At 40.9% G+C, this 19522-nt stretch overlaps 1 protein-coding gene across 1 annotated transcript in view; it reads right to left on the bottom strand.

Annotated features, from left to right (window-relative positions):
- The window catches only part of LOC141257278 (uncharacterized), a 149730-nt gene that overhangs the window by 71704 nt on the left and 58504 nt on the right, over positions 1–19522 (bottom strand). Inside the window, exon 4 of the mRNA XM_073671658.1 lies at positions 17506–17626. Within this exon, the coding sequence (XP_073527759.1) occupies positions 17506–17626 (121 nt within the window). The remainder of the gene's footprint in view (positions 1–17505; positions 17627–19522) is intronic.

Genomic DNA, 19522 nt, shown 5'->3' on the forward strand with positions numbered 1-19522 from the left:
TCGCGAATCTGCATTGGGCAAGGTGATGATGAAGGAACTTTAGTTTGGTGCCGTTCCAATGAGATTTATAAAAATGACTGCATGAAGAGAACAAGCAAATTTCCACAGTCATTGATGATATGGGGCTGCATGTCAGGTAAAGGCACTGGGGAGATGACTGTCATTACATCTTCAATAAATGCCCAAGTTTACATTGATATCTTGGACAGTTTTCTTATCCCATCAATTGAAAGGATGTTTGGGGATGATGACATCATTTTTCAAGATGATAATGCATACTGCCATAGAGCAAAAACTGTGAAAACATTCCTTGAAAGAAGACACATAAGGTCAATGTCATGGCCTGCAAATAGTCCGAATCACAATCCAATTGAAAACCTTTGGTGGAGGCTGAAGAAAATGGTCCATGACAAGGCTCCAACCTGCAAAGCTGATCTGGCAACAGCAATCAGAGAAAGTTGGAGCCAGATTGATGAAGAGTACTGTTTGTCGCTCATTAAGTCCATGCCTCAGAGACTGCAAGCTGTTATTAAAGCCAGAGGTGGTGCAACAAAATACTAGTGATGTATTGGAGTGTTCTTTTGTGTGTTTGTTTTTCATGATTCCAAAATTTTTTCCTCAGAATCGAGTGATTGCATAATTTTTTCCCTCTGCTTGGTCTGAATAAAATGATCCTTACTGAGTACCACACTTTTTATCTTGATTTCTTATAGTGTTTCTTAAAGCCCTAAAGTTGCCATGTGAGATGACTTTAGCTTTGTGTCAAGTCTGTGATCTGCTTTTTTACAACAACATTAAACAACTGAATGAACATGCTCCGTGCCCGGGGATTCCATAATTTTTGCCAGGGGATGTACATCTCCTCTATCTACATCTGCAGACGTGACTAGAGAAGCGGAATTATAATCTAAGGCATTCACTGGAGATGTGACACAACCCGACCAAGGGAGCAAACCCCCAACAATACACCATTACATACAATATCCTCCCACACAATGCACCATTATATACAATATCCCTCCACAATGCACCATTATATACAATATCCCCCCACACAATGCACCATTGCATACAATATTCCCCTCCAAATGCACCACTACATACAATATTCCCCCACACAATGCACCATTACATACAATATCCCCCTCACAATGCACTATTACATACAATATCCCACCACAATGCACTATTACATACAATATCCCACCACAATGCACCATTGCATACAATATCCCCATCACAATGCACAACTACATACAATATCCCCATCACAATGCACAATTACATACAATATCCCCCTCACAATGCACAATTACATACAATATCCCCCCCACAATGTACCATTACATATAATATCCCCATCACAATGCACCATTACATACAATATCACCCCCACAATGCACCATTACATACAATATCCCCCTCACAATGCACCATTACATACAATATCCCCCCCACAATGCACCATTACATACAATATCCCCCTCACAATGCACCATTACATACAATATCCCCCCCACAATGCACCATTACATACAATATCGCCCCACAATGCACCATTACATACAATATCTCCCTCCAATGCACCATTACATACAATATCCCCTCCACAATGCACCATTACATACAATATCTCCCCCACAATGCACCATTACATAAAATATTCCCCTCACAATGCACAATTACATACATCCCCCTCACAATGCACCATTACATACAATATCCCGCGCACAATGCACCATTACATACAATATCCCCCCCACAATGCACCATTACATACAATATCCCCCTCACAATGCACCATTACATACAATATCCCCCCAAAATGTACCATTACATACAATATCTCCCTCCAATGCACCATTACATACAATATCCCCCTCACAATGCACAATTACATATATCTACCCACAATGCACCATTACATACAATATCTCCCTCACAATGCACCATTACATACAATATCCCCCTCACAATGCACCATTACATACAATACCCCCTCCACAATGCACCATTACATACAATATCTCCCCCACAATGCACCATTACATAAAATATTCCCCTCACATTGCACAATTACATACAACATCCCCCTCACAATGCATCATTACATACAATATCCCCCCCACAATGCACCATTACATACAATATCCCCCTACAATGCACCATTACATACAATATCCCCCTCACAAAGCACCATTACATATAATATCACCCCCAACAATGCAACATTACATACAATATCCCCCCCACAATGCACCATTACATCCAATATCCCCCCGTAACAATGCACCATTACATACAATATCTCCCCCACAATTTTCCATTACATAAAATATTCCCCTCACAATGCACCATTACATACAATATCCCCCTCACAATGCACCATTACATACAATATCCCCCACACAATGCACCATTACATACAATATCCCCCACACAATGAACCATTACATACAATATCCCCCTCACAAAGCACCATTACATACAATATCCCCATCACAATGCACCATTACATACAATATCCCCCTCACAATGCACCATTACATACAATATCCCCCCCACAATGCACCATTACATACAATATCCCCCACACAATGAACCATTACATATAATATCCCCATCACATTGCACCATTACATACAATATCCCCCACACAATGCACCATTACATACAATATCCCCCACACAATGAACCATTACATACAATATCCCCCTCACAATGCACCATTACATACAATATCCCCATCACAATGCACCATTACACACAATATCTCCCTCACAATGCACCATTACATACAATTTCCCCCTCACAATGCACCATTACATACAATATCCCCATCACAATGCACCATTACATATAATATCCCCCTCACAATGCACCATTACATACAATATCCCCCCACAATGCACCATTACATACAATATCCCCCTCACAATGCACCATTACATACAATATCCCCCCACAATGCACCATTACATACAATATACCCCCCCCACAATGCACCATTACATATAATATCCCCATCACAATGCACCATTACATACAATATCTTCCTCACAATGCACCATTACATACAATATCCCCATCACAATGCAAAATTACATACAATATCCCCCCACAATGCACCATTACATAAAAAATTCCCCTCACAATGCACCATTACATACAATATCCCACCCCACAATGCACCATTACATACAATATCCCCCCACAATGCACCATTGCATACAATACCCCCCCACAATGCACCATTACATACAATATCCCCCTCACAATGCACAATTACATATATCTACCCACAATGCACCATTACATACAATATCTCCCTCACAATGCACCATTACATACAATATCCCCCTCACAATTCACCATTACATACAATATCCCATCCACAATGCACCATTACATACAATATCTCTCCCACAATGTACCATTACATAAAATATTCCCCTCACATTGCACAATTACATACAATACCCCCCCTACAATGCACCATTACATATAATATTACCCCCAACAATGCACCATTACATACAATATTCCCCTCACAATGAACCATTACATACAATATCCCAACCACAATGCACCATTACATACAATATCTCCCTAACAGTGCACCATTACATACAATATCCCCCCCACAATGCACCATTACATACAATATCCCCATCACAATGCACCATTACATACAATATCTCCCTCACAATGAACCATTACATACAATATCTCCATCACAATGTACCATTACATAAAATATCCCCCCCACAATGCACCATTACATACAATATCCCCCCCACAATGCACCATTACATACAATATCCCCATCACAATGCACCATTACATATAATATCCCCCTCACAATGCACCATTACATACAATATCCCCCACAATGCAACATTACATACAATATACCCATCACAATGCACCATTACATACAATATCCCCCACAATGCAACATTACATACAATATACCCATCACAATGCACAATTACATACAATATCCCCTTCACAATGAATCATTACATACAATATACCCCCACAATGTACAATTACATATAATATCCCCTTCACAATGCACCATTACATACAATATCCCCCCACAAAGTACAATTACATATAATATCCCCTTCACAATGCACCATTACATACAATAACCCCCCACAATGCACCATTACATACAATATCCCCCTCACAATGCATCATTACATACAATATCTCCCCACAATGCACCATTAAATACAATATTCCCCCCACAATGCACCATTACATATAATATCACCCTCACAATACACCATTACATACAATATCTCCCTCACAATGCACCATTACATACAATATCTCCTTCACAATGCACCATTACATACAATATCACCCTCACAATGCACCATTACATACAATATCTCCCTCACAATGCACCATTACATACAATATCTCTCCACAATGCACCATTACATACAATATCCCCCTCACAATGCACCATTACATACAATATCCCCCCACAATGCACCATTACATACAATATCCCCCTCACAATGCACCATTACATACAATATCCCCCCACAATGCACCATTACATACAATATCACACTCACATTGCACCATTACATACAATATCTCCCTCACAATGCACCATTACATACAATATCTCCTTCACAATGCACCATTACATACAATATCCCCCTCACAATGCACCATTACATACAATATCTCCCTCACAATGCACCATTACATACAATATCTCCCTCACAATGAACCATTACATACAATATCCCAACCACAATGCACCATTACATACAATATCTCCCTAACAGTGCACCATTACATACAATATTCCCCCACAATGCACCATTACATACAATATCCCCATCGCAATGCACCATTACATACAATATCTCCCTCACAGTGCACCATTACATACAATATCCCCACCACAATGCACAATTACATACAATATCCCCATCACAATGCACCATTACATACAATATCCCCCTCACAATATACCATTACATACAATATCTCCATCACAATGCACCATTACATATAATATCCCCCTAACAATGCACCATTACATACAATATCCCCCACAATGCACCATTACATACAATATACCCATCAGAATGCACCATTACATACAATATCCCACACCCACAATGCACCATTACATACAATATCCCCTTCACAATGCACCATTACATACAATATACCCCCACAATGTACAATTACATATAATATCCCCTTCACAATGCACCATTACATACAATATCCCCCCACAACGTACAATTACAAATAATATCCCCTTCAAAATGCACCATTACATACAATATCCCCCCACAATGCACCATTACATACATTATCCCCCTGACAATGCACCATTACATACAATATCTCCCCACAATGCACCATTACATACAATATCCCTCCCACAATGCACCATTACAAACAATATACCCATCACAATGCACCACTACATACAATATCCCCCTCACAATGCAACATTACATACAATATCTCTCCACAATGCACCATTACATACAATATCCCCCTCACAATGCACCATTACATACAATATCCCCCTCACAATGCACCATTACATACAATATCTCCCTCACAATGCACCATTACATACAATATCTCCCTCACAATGCACCATTACATACAATATCTCCCTCACAATGCACCATTACATACAATATCCCCCCACAATGCACCATTACATACAATATCCCCCTCACAATGCACCATTACATACAATATCTCCCTCACAATGCACCATTACATACAATATCTCCCTCACAATGAACCATTACATACAATATCCCAACCACAATGCACCATTACAAACAATATCTCCCTAACAGTGCACCATTACATACAATATCCCCCCCACAATGCACAATTACATACAATATCCCATCACAATGCACCATTACATACAATATCCCCCCACAATGCACCATTACATACAATATCTCCCTCAAAATGCACCATTACATACAATATACCCCCACAATGTACAATTACATATAATATCCCCTTCACAATGCACCATTACATACAATATCCCCCCACAATGTACAATTACACATAATATCCCCTTCACAATGCACCATTACATACAATATACCCCCACAATGCACCATTACATACATTATCCCCCTGACAATGCACCATTACATACAATATCCCCCCCACAATGCACAATTACATACAATATCCCCTCACAATGCACCATTACATACAATATCCCCCCACAATGCACCATTACATACAATATCCCACCCACAATGCACCATTACATACAATATACCCCCACAATGTACAATTACATATAATATCCCCTTCACAATGCACCATTACATAAAATATCCCCCCACAATGTACAATTACATATAATATCCCCTTCACAATGCACCATTACATACAATATACCCCTGACAATGCACCATTACATACAATATCTCCCCACAATGCACCATTACATACAATATCCCCCCCACAATGCACCATTACATACAATATCCCCTCACAATGCACCATTACATACAATATCCCCCCACAATGCACCATTACATACAATATCTCCTTCACAATGCACCATTACATACAATATCACCCTCACAATGGACCATTACATACAATATCTCCCTCACAATGCACCATTACATACAATATCTCTCCACAATGCACCATTACATACAATATCCCCCTCACAATGCACCATTACATACAATATCTCCCCACAATGCACCATTACATACAATATTCCCCCCACAATGCACCATTACATACAATATCACCCTCACAATGCACCATTACATACAATATCTCCCTCACAATGCACCATTACATACAATATCTCTCCACAATGCACCATTACATACAATATCCCCCTCACAATGCACCATTACATACAATATCCCGCACAATGCACCATTACATACAATATCTCCCTCACAATGCACCATTACATACAATATCACCCTCACAATGCACCATTACATACAATATCTCCCTCACAATGCACCATTACATACAATATCTCCCTCACAATGCACCATTACATACAATATCCCCTTCACAATGCACCATTACAAACAATATCCCCCTCACAATGCACCATTACATACAATATCTCCCTCACAATGCACCATTGCATATAATATCCCCCACAATGCACCATTACATACAATATCCCCCTCACAATGCACCATTACATATAATATCCCCCACAATGCACCATTACATACAATATCCCCTTCACAATGCACCATTACATACAATATCCCCCGCACAATGCACCATTACATACAATATCCCCTCACAATGCACCATTACATACAATATCCCCATCACAATGCACCATTACATACAATATACCCCCACAATGCACCATTACATACAATATCCCCCCACATTGCACCATTACATATAATATCCCCCTCACAAATGCACCATTATATACAATATCCCCCTCACAATGCACCATTACATATAATATACCACCACAATGCACCATTACATACAATATCCCCCTCACAATGCACCATTACATACAATATTCCCCCCACAATGCACCATTACATACAATATCCCCCCACAATGAACCAATACATTCAATATCCCCTCACAATGCACCATTACAGACAATATCCCCCTCACAAATGCACCATTACATACAATATCCCCCTCACAATGCACCATTACATACAGTATTCCCCCCACAATGCAACACTACATACAATATCCCCCTCACAATGCACCATTACATATAATATCCCCCCACAATGCACCATTACATACAATATCCCCATCACAATGCCACACTACATACAATATCCCCCTCACAATGCACCATTACATATAATATACCACCACAATGCACCATTACATATAATATCCCCATCACAATGCACCATTACATACAATATCCCCCCACAATGCACTAATACATTCAATATCCCCTCACAATGCACCATTACAGACAATATCCCCCTCACAAATGCACCATTACATACAATATCCCCCTCACAATGCACCATTACATACAATATTCCCCCCACAATGCACCGTTACATACAATATCCAACACACAATGCACCATTACATAAAATATCCCCCTCACAATGCACCATTACATACAATGTCCCCCTCACAATACACCATTACATACAATATCCCCATCACAATGCACCACTACATACAATATCCCCCTCACAATGCACCATTACATATAATATACCCCCACAATGCACCATTACATATAATATCCCCATCACAATGCACCATTACATACAAATTCCCCCCACAATGCACCATTACATACAATATCCCCATCACAATGCACCATTACATATAATACCCCCCACAATGCACCATTACATACAATATCCCCCTCACAATGCACCATTACATACAATATACCCCTCACAATGCAACATTACATACAATATCCCCCTACAATGCACCATTACATACAATATCCCCCTCACAATGCACCATTACATACAATATCTCCCTCACAATGCACTATTACATACAATATCCCCTTCACAATGCACCATGACATATAATATCCCCCAAAATGCACCATTACATACAATATCCCCCTCACAATGCACCATTACATATAATATCCCCCACAATGCACCATTACATACAATATCCCCTTCACAATGCACCATTACATACAATATCCCCCCCACAATGCACCATTACATACCATATCCCCTCACAATGCACCATTACATACAATATCCCCCTCACAATGCACCATTACATACAATATCCCCTCACAATGCACCATTACATACAATATCTCCTTCAAAATGCACCATTACATACAATATCCCCCCCACAATGCACCATTACATATAATACCCCCCACAATGCACCATTACATACAATATCCCCCACAATGCACCATTACATACAATATTCCCCTCACAATGCACCATTACATACAATATCCCCCTCACAATGCACCATTACATACAATAAACCCCCACAATGCACCATTACATATAATATCCCCCTCACAATGCACCATTACATACAATATCCTCCCACAATGCACCAATACATACAATATCCCCTTCACAATGCACCATTACATACAATATCCCCCCACAATGCACTATTACATACAATATCCCCCTCATAATGCACCATTACATACAATATCCCCCCCACAATGCACCATTACATACAATATCCCCCTCACAATGCACCATTACATATAATACCACCCACAATGCACCATTACATACAATATCCCCCCCACAATGCACCATTACATACAATATCCCCCCCACAATGCACCATTACATACAATATCCCCCTTACAATGCACCACTACATACAATATCCCCATCACAATGCACCATTACATACAATATCCCCCTCACAATGCACCATTACATACAATATTCCCCTCACAATGCACCATTACATACAATATCCCTATCACAATGCACCATTACATACAATATCCCCCCACAATGCACCATTACATATAATATCCCCCCCCACAATCCACCATTACATACAATATCCCCCCCACAATGCACCATTACATACAATATCCCCCCACAACGCACCATTACATACAATATCACCCTCACAATGCACCATTACATACAATATCCCCCACCCACAATGCACCATTACATACAATATCCCCTTCACAATGCACCATTACATACAATATCCCCCCACAATGTACAATTACATATAATATCCCCTGCACAATGCACCATTACATACAATATCCCCCCACAATGCACCATTACATACAATATCCCCCTCACAATGCACCATTACATACAATATCTCCCCACAATTCACCATTACATACAATATCCCCCCCACAATGCACCATTACATATAATATCCCCCTCACAATGCATCATTACATACAATATCCCCCACAATGCACCATTACATACAATATACCCATCACAATGCACCATTACATACAATATCTCTCCAAAATGCACCATTACATACAATATCCCCCTCACAATGCACCATTACATACAATATCCCCCCACAATGCACCATTACATACAATATCTCTCTCACAGTGCACCATTACATACAATATCACCCTCACAATGCACCATTACATACAATATCTCCCTCACAATGCACCATTACATACAATATCTCCCTCACAATGCACCATTACATACAATATCTCCCTCACAATGCACCATTACATACAATATCCCCCTCACAATGCACCATTACATACAATATCCCCCTCACAATGCACCATTACATACAATATCTCCCTCACAATGAACCATTACATACAATATCCCAACCACAATGCACCATTACATACAATATCTCCCTAACAGTGCACCATTACATACAATATCCCCCCACAATGCACCATTACATACAATATCCCCCCACAATGCACCATTACATACAATATCCCAATCACAATGCACCATTACATACAATATCTCCCTCACAGTGCACCATTACATACAATATCCCCACCACAATGCACCATTACATACAATATCCCCCCACAATGCACCATTACATACAATATCGCCATCACAATGCACCATTACATACAATATCCCCCTCACAATGAACCATTACATACAATATCTCCATCACAATGTACCATTACATAAAATATCCCCCCCCACAATGCACCATTACATACAATATCCCCCCCCACAATGCACCATTACATACAATATCCCCATCACAATGCACCATTACATATAATATCCCCCTCACAATGCACCATTACATACAATATCCCCCACAATGCAACATTACATACAATATACCCATCACAATGCACCATTACATACAATATTCCCCACCCAGAATGCACCATTACATACAATATCCCCTTCACAATGAACCATTACATACAATATACCCCCACAATGTACAATTACATATAATATCCCCTTCACAATGCACCATTACATACAATATCCCCCCACAATGTACAATTACATATAATATCCCCTTCACAATGCACCATTACATACAATAACCCCCCACAATGCACCATTACATACAATATCCCCCTCACAATGCACCATTACATACAATATCTCCCCACAATGCACCATTACATACAATATTCCCCCCACAATGCACCATTACATACAATATCACCCTCACAATGCACCATTACATACAATATCTCCCTCACAATGCACCAATACATACAATATCTCCTTCACAATGCACCATTACATACAATATCACCCTCACAATGCACCATTACATACAATATCTCCCTCACAATGCACCATTACATACAATATCTCTCCACAATGCACCATTACATACAATATCCCCCTCACAATGCACCATTACATACAATATCCCCCCACAATGCACCATTACATACAATATCTCCCTCACAATGCACCAATACATACAATATCTCCTTCACAATGCACCATTACATACAATATCACCCTCACAATGCACCATTACACACAATATCTCCCTCACAATGCACCATTACATACAATATCTCTCCACAATGCACCATTACATACAATATCCCCCTCACAATGCACCATTACATACAATATCTCCCCACAATGCACCATTACATACAATATTCCCCCCACAATGCACCATTACATACAATATCACCCTCACAATGCACCATTACATACAATATCTCCCTCACAATGCACCATTACATACAATATCTCTCCACAATGCACCATTACATACAATATCCCCCTCACAATGCACCATTACATACAATATCCCCCACAATGCACCATTACATACAATATCTCCCTCACAATGCACCATTACATACAATATCACCCTCACAATGCACCATTACATACAATATCCCCTTCACAATGCACCATTACAAACAATATCCCCCTCACAATGCACCATTACATAAAATATCTCCCTCACAATGCACCATTGCATATAATATCCCCCACAATGCACCATTACATACAATATCCCCCTCACAATGCACCATTACATATAATATCCCCCACAATGCACCATTACATACAATATCCCCTTCACAATGCACCATTACATACAATATCCCCCCGCACAATGCACCATTACATACAATATTCCCTCACAATGCACCATTACATACAATATCCCCATCACAATGCACCATTACATACAATATACCCCCACAATGCACCATTACATATAATATCCCCCTCACAATGCACCAATACATACAATATCTCCCTCACAATGCACCATTACATACAATATCTCCCTCACAATGCACCATTACATACAATATCCCCCTCACAATGCACCATTACATACAATATACCCCCACAATGCACCATTACATACAATATCTCCCTCACAATGCACCATTACATACAATATCCCCCTCACAATGCACCATTACATACAATATACCCCCACAATGCACCATTACATACAATATCTCCCTCACAATGCACCATTACATACAATATCCCCATCACAATGCACCATTACATACAATATACCCCCACAATGCACCATTACATACAATATCTCCCTCACAATGCACCATTACATACAATATCTCCCTCACAATGCACCATTACATACAATATCTCCCTCACAATGCACCATTACATACAATATCCCCCTCACAATGCACCATTACATACAATATCCCCCTCACAATGCACCATTACATACAATATCTCCCTCACAATGAACCATTACATACAATATCCCAACCACAATGCACCATTACATACAATATCTCCCTAACAGTGCACCATTACATACAATATCCCCCCACAATGCACCATTACATACAATATCCCCCCACAATGCACCATTACATATAATATCCCCCTCACAAATGCACCATTATATACAATATCCCCCTCACAATGCACCATTACATATAATATCCCCCACAATGCACCATTACATACAATATCCCCCTCACAATGCACCATTACATACAATATCCCCTCACAATGCACCATTACATACAATATTCCCCCCACAATGCACCATTACATACAATATCCCCCTCACAATGCAACACTACATACAATATTCCCCCCACAATGCACCATTACATACAATATCCCCCCACAATGAACCAATACATTCAATATCCCCTCACAATGCACCATTACAGACAATATCCCCCTCACAAATGCACCATTACATACAATATCCCCCTCACAATGCACCATTACATACAATATTCCCCCACAATGCAACACTACATACAATATCCCCCTCACAATGCACCATTACATATAATATCCCACCGCACAATGCACCATTACATACAATATCCCCTCACAATGCACCATTACATACAATATCCCCATCACAATGCACCATTACATACAATATACCCCCACAATGCACCATTACATATAATATCCCCCTCACAATGCACCAATACATATAATACCCCCCCACAATGCACCATTACATACAATATCCCCCCACAATGCACCATTACATATAATATCCCCCTCACAAATGCACCATTATATACAATATCCCCCTCACAATGCACCATTACATATAATATCCCCCACAATGCACCATTACATACAATATCCCCTTCACAATGCACCATTACATACAATATCCCCTCACAATGCACCATTACATACAATATTCCCCCCACAATGCACCATTACATACAATATCCCCCTCACAATGCAACACTACATACAATATCCCCCTCACAATGCACCATTACATATAATATACCACCACAATGCACCATTACATACAATATCCCCCTCACAATGCACCATTACATACAATATTCCCCCCACAATGCACCATTACATACAATATCCCCGCACAATGAACCAATACATTCAATATCCCCTCACAATGCACCATTACAGACAATATCCCCCTCACAAATGCACCATTACATACAATATCCCCCTAACAATGCACCATTACATACAATATTCCCCCCACAATGCAACACTACATACAATATCCCCCTCACAATGCACCATTACATATAATATCCCCCCACAATGCACCATTACATACAATATCCCCATCACAATGCCACAATACATACAATATCCCCCTCACAATGCACCATTACATATAATATACCACCACAATGCACCATTACATATAATATCCCCATCACAATGCACCATTACATACAATATCCCCCCACAATGCACTAATACATACAATATCCCCTCACAATGCACCATTACAGACAATATCCCCCTCACAAATGCACCATTACATACAATATCCCCCTCACAATGCAGCATTACATACAATATCCCCCCACAATGCACTAATACATTCAATATCCCCATCACAATGCACCATTACATAAAATATCCACCTCACAATGCACCATTACATACAATATTCCCCTCACAATGCACCATTACATACAATATCCCCATCACAATGCACCATTACATACAATATCCCCCCACAATGCACCATTACATATAATATCCCCCCCCACAATGCACCATTACATACAATATCCCCCCTACAATGCACCATTACATACAAAATCCCCCTCACAATGCACCATTACATACAATATCCCCCACCCACAATGCACCATTACATATAATATCCCCTTCACAATGCACCATTACATACAATATGCCCCCACAATGCACCATTACATAAAATATCCCCCCCACAATGCACCATTACATACAATATCCTCCCCACAATGCACCATTACATACAATATCCCCCCACAATGCACCATTACATACAATATCCCCCTCACAATGCACCATTACATACAATATTCCCCCCACAATGCACCATTACATACAATATCCCCCCACAATGCACCATTACATATAATATCCCCCCCCACAATGCACCATTACATACAATATCCCCCTCACATTGCACCATTACATACAATATCCCCCCACAATGCACCATTACATATAATATCCCCCCCCACAATGCACCATTACATACAATATCCCCCCCACAATGCACGATTACATACAATATCCCCCCCACAATGCACGATTACATACAATATCCCCTTCACAATGCACCATTACATACAATATCCCCCCTACAATGCACCATTACATACAATATCCCCCTCACAATGCACCATTACATACAATATCCCCCACTCACAATGTACAATTACATATAATATCCCCTTCACATTGCACCATTACATACAATATCCCCCCACAATGCACCATTACATATAATATCCCCCCCACAATGCACCATTACATACAATATCCCCCCCACAATGCACCATTACATACAATATGCCCCTCACATTGCACCATTACATACAATATCCCCCCACAATGCACCATTACATATAATATCCCCCCCCACAATGCACCATTACATACAATATCCCCCCCACAATGCACGATTACATACAATATCCCCCCCACAATGCACGATTACATACAATATCCCCTTCACAATGCACCATTACATACAATATCCCCCCTACAATGCACCATTACATACAATATCCCCCTCACAATGCACCATTACATACAATATCCCCCACTCACAATGTACAATTACATATAATATCCCCTTCACAATGCACCATTACATAAAATATGCCCCCACAATGCACCATTACATAAAATATCCCCCCCACAATGCACCATTACATACAATATCCTCCCCACAATGCACCATTACATACAATATCCCCCCACAATGCACCATTACATACAATATCCCCCTCACAATGCACCATTACATACAATATTCCCCCCACAATGCACCATTACATACAATATCCCCCCTACAATGCACCATTACATACAATATCCCCCTCACAATGCACCATTACATACAATATCCCCCTCACAATGCACCATTACATACAATATCCCCCTCACAATGCACCATTACATACAATATACAGACACAATGCACCATTACATACAATATCCCCCTCACAATGCACCATTACATACAATATACAGACACAATGCACCATTACATACAATATCCCCCCACAATGCACCATTACATACAATATCCCCCCCACAATGCACCATTACATACAATATCCCCTCACAATGCACCATTACATACAATATCTCCCCACAATGAACCATTACATATAATATCCCCATCACAATGCACCATTACATACAATATCCCCCCCACAATGCACCATTACATACAATATCCCCTCACAATGCACCATTACATACAATATCCCCCCCACAATGCACCATTACATATAACACCACCCCCCACAATGCACCATTACATACAATATCCCCCTCACAATGCACCATTACATACAATATCCCCACCACAATGCACGATTACATACAATATCTCCTCACAATGCAACATTACATACAATATCCCCCTCACAATACACCATTACATACAATATCCCCCCAAAATGCACCATTAGATACAATATCTCCCTCACAATGCACCATTACATACAATATCCCCCCCACACAATGTACCATTACATACAATATCCCCCAACAATGCACCATTACATACAATATCCCCCCAAAATGCACCATTACATACAATATCCCCCCCACAATGCACCATTACATACAATATCCCCCTCACAATGCACCATTAGATACAATATCCCCACACAATGCACCATTACATACAATATCCCCCCAAAATGCACCATTAGATACAATATCTCCCTCACAATGCACCATTACATACAATATCCCCCCCACACAATGCACCATTACATACAATATCCCCCAACAATGCACCATTACATACAATATCCCCCAAAATGCACCATTACATACAATATCCCCCCCACAATGCACCATTACATACAATATCCCCCTCACAATGCACCATTACATACAATATCCCTCCACAATGCACCATTACATACAATATCCCCCCACAATGCACCATTACATACAATATCCCCCCAAAATGCACCATTAGATACAATATCTCCCTCACAATGCACCATTACATACAATATCACCCCCACACAATGCACCATTACATACAATATCCCCCAACAATGCACCATTACATACAATATCCCCCCAAAATGCACCATTACATACAATATCCCCTCACAATGCACCATTACATACAATATCCCCCTCACAATGCACCATTACATACAATATCCCTCCACAATGCACCATTACATACAATATCCCCCCACAATGCACCATTACATACAATATCCCCCCAAAATGCACCATTAGATACAATATCTCCCTCACAATGCACCATTACATACAATATCCCCCCCACACAATGCACCATTACATATAATATCCCCCAACAATGCACCATTACATACAATATCCCCCTCACAATGCACCATTACATACAATATCCCCCCCACACAATGCACCATTACATACAATATCCCCCAACAATGCACCATTACATACAATATCCCCCACAATGCACCATTACATACAATATCCCCCCCACAATGCACCATTACATACAATATCCCCCTGTGTACGCAGAGCTCAGTTATTGTTGTTTACTTATTACCTGCTGATGTCACGGGGCGCAGCTCCTCCGTCATGCCCAGGTACTGATCCCGGTGTCCTTCTACATAATCCCACTCCGCCACGGAGAAATAGAGAGCAACGTCCTGACACCTGAGCGGAACCTGACAACCAACGAGACCGACATCACCCAGAATCCTCCAGTGTACACTGTATAATCTCCCAGCAGTCTCCTCTCCGCTCATCACCCAGAATCCTCCAGTGTATACTGTATAATCTCCCAGCAGTCTCCTCTCTGCTCATCACCCAGAATCCTCCAGTGTATACTGTATAATCTCCCAGCAGTCTCCTCTCCGCTCATCACCCAGAATCCTCCAGTGTATACTGTATAATCTCCCAGCAGTCACCTCTCCGCTCATCACCCAGAATCCTCCAGTGTATACTGTATAATCTCTCAGCAGTCTCCTCTCCGCTCATCACCCAGAATCCTCCAGTGTATACTGTATAATCTCCCAGCAGTCTCCTCTCATCACCCAGAATCCTCCAGTGTATACTGTATAATCTCCCAGCAGTCTCCTCTCATCACCCAGAATCCTCCAGTGTACACTGTATAATCTCCCAGCAGTCTCTGCTCATCACCCAGAATCCTCCAGTGTATACTGTATAATCTCCCAGCAGTCTCCTCTCATCACCCAGAATCTTCCAGTGTATACTGTATAATCTCCCAGCAGTCTCCTCTCCTCTCATCACCCAGAATCCTCCAGTGTACACTGTATAATATCCCAGCAGTCTCCTTTCCGCTCATCACCCAGAATCTTCCAGTGTATACAGTATAATCTCCCAGCAGTCTCCTCTCATCACCCAGAATCCTCCAGTGTATACTGTATAATCTCCCAGCAGTCTCTGCTCATCACCCAGAATCCTCCAGTGTATACTGTATAATCTCCCAGCAGTCTCCTCTCCTCTCATCACCCAGAATCCTCCAGTGTATACTGTATAATCTCCCAGCAGTCTCCTCTCCTCTCATCACCCAGAATCCTCCAGTGTACACTGTATAATATCCCAGCAGTCTCCTCTCTGCTCATCACCCAGAATCTTCCAGTGTATACAGTATAATCTCCCAGCAGTCTCCTCTCCTCTCATCACCCAGAATCCTCCAGTGTATACTGTATTATCTCCCAGCAGTCACCTCTCCTCTCATCACCCAGAATGCTCCAGTGTAAACTGTATAATCTCCCAGCAGACTCCTCGCCGCTCATCACCTAGAATCCTCCAGTGTATACTGTATAATCTCCCAGCAGTCTCCTCTCCGCTCATCAACCAGAATCCTCCAGTGTATACTGTATAATCTCCCAGCAGTCTCCTCTCATCACCCAGAATCCTCCAGTGTACACTGTATAATCTCCCAGCAGTCTCCTCTCCGTTCATCACCCAGAATCCTCCAGTGTATACTGTATAATCTCCCAGCAGTCACCTCTCCGCTTATCACCCAGAATCCTCCAGTGTATACTGTATAATCTTCCAGCAGTCTCCTCTCATCACCCAGAATCCTCCAGTGTACACTGTATAATCTCCCAGCAGTCTCTTCTCCTCTCATCACCCAGAATCTTCCAGTGTATACTGTATAATCTCCCAGCAGTCTCCTCTCCGCTCATCACCCAGAATCCTCCAGTGTATACTGTATAATCTCCCAGCAGTCTCCTCTCCGCTCATCACCTAGAATCTTCCAGTGTAAACTGTATAATCTCCCAGCAGTCTCCTCTCCTCTCATCACCCTGAATCCTCCAGTGTATACTGTATAATCTCCCAGTCTCTTCTCCTCTCATCACCCAGAATCCTCCAGTGTAAACTGTATAATCTCCCAGCAGTCTCCTCTCCGCTCATCACCCACAATCCTCCAGTGTATACTGTATAATCTCCCAGTCTCTTCTCCTCTCATCACCCAGAATCCTCCAGTGTAAACTGTATAATATCCCAGCAGTCTCCTCTCCGCTCATCAACCAGAATCCTCCAGTGTATACTGTATAATCTCCCAGCAGTCTCCTCTCATCACCCAGAAT

Source organism: Phyllobates terribilis, unplaced genomic scaffold (assembly GCF_046119375.1).
Source record: "Phyllobates terribilis strain yellow unplaced genomic scaffold, ASM4611937v1 Scaffold_3__8_contigs__length_932513732, whole genome shotgun sequence".
Lineage (NCBI taxonomy): Eukaryota > Metazoa > Chordata > Amphibia > Anura > Dendrobatidae > Phyllobates > Phyllobates terribilis.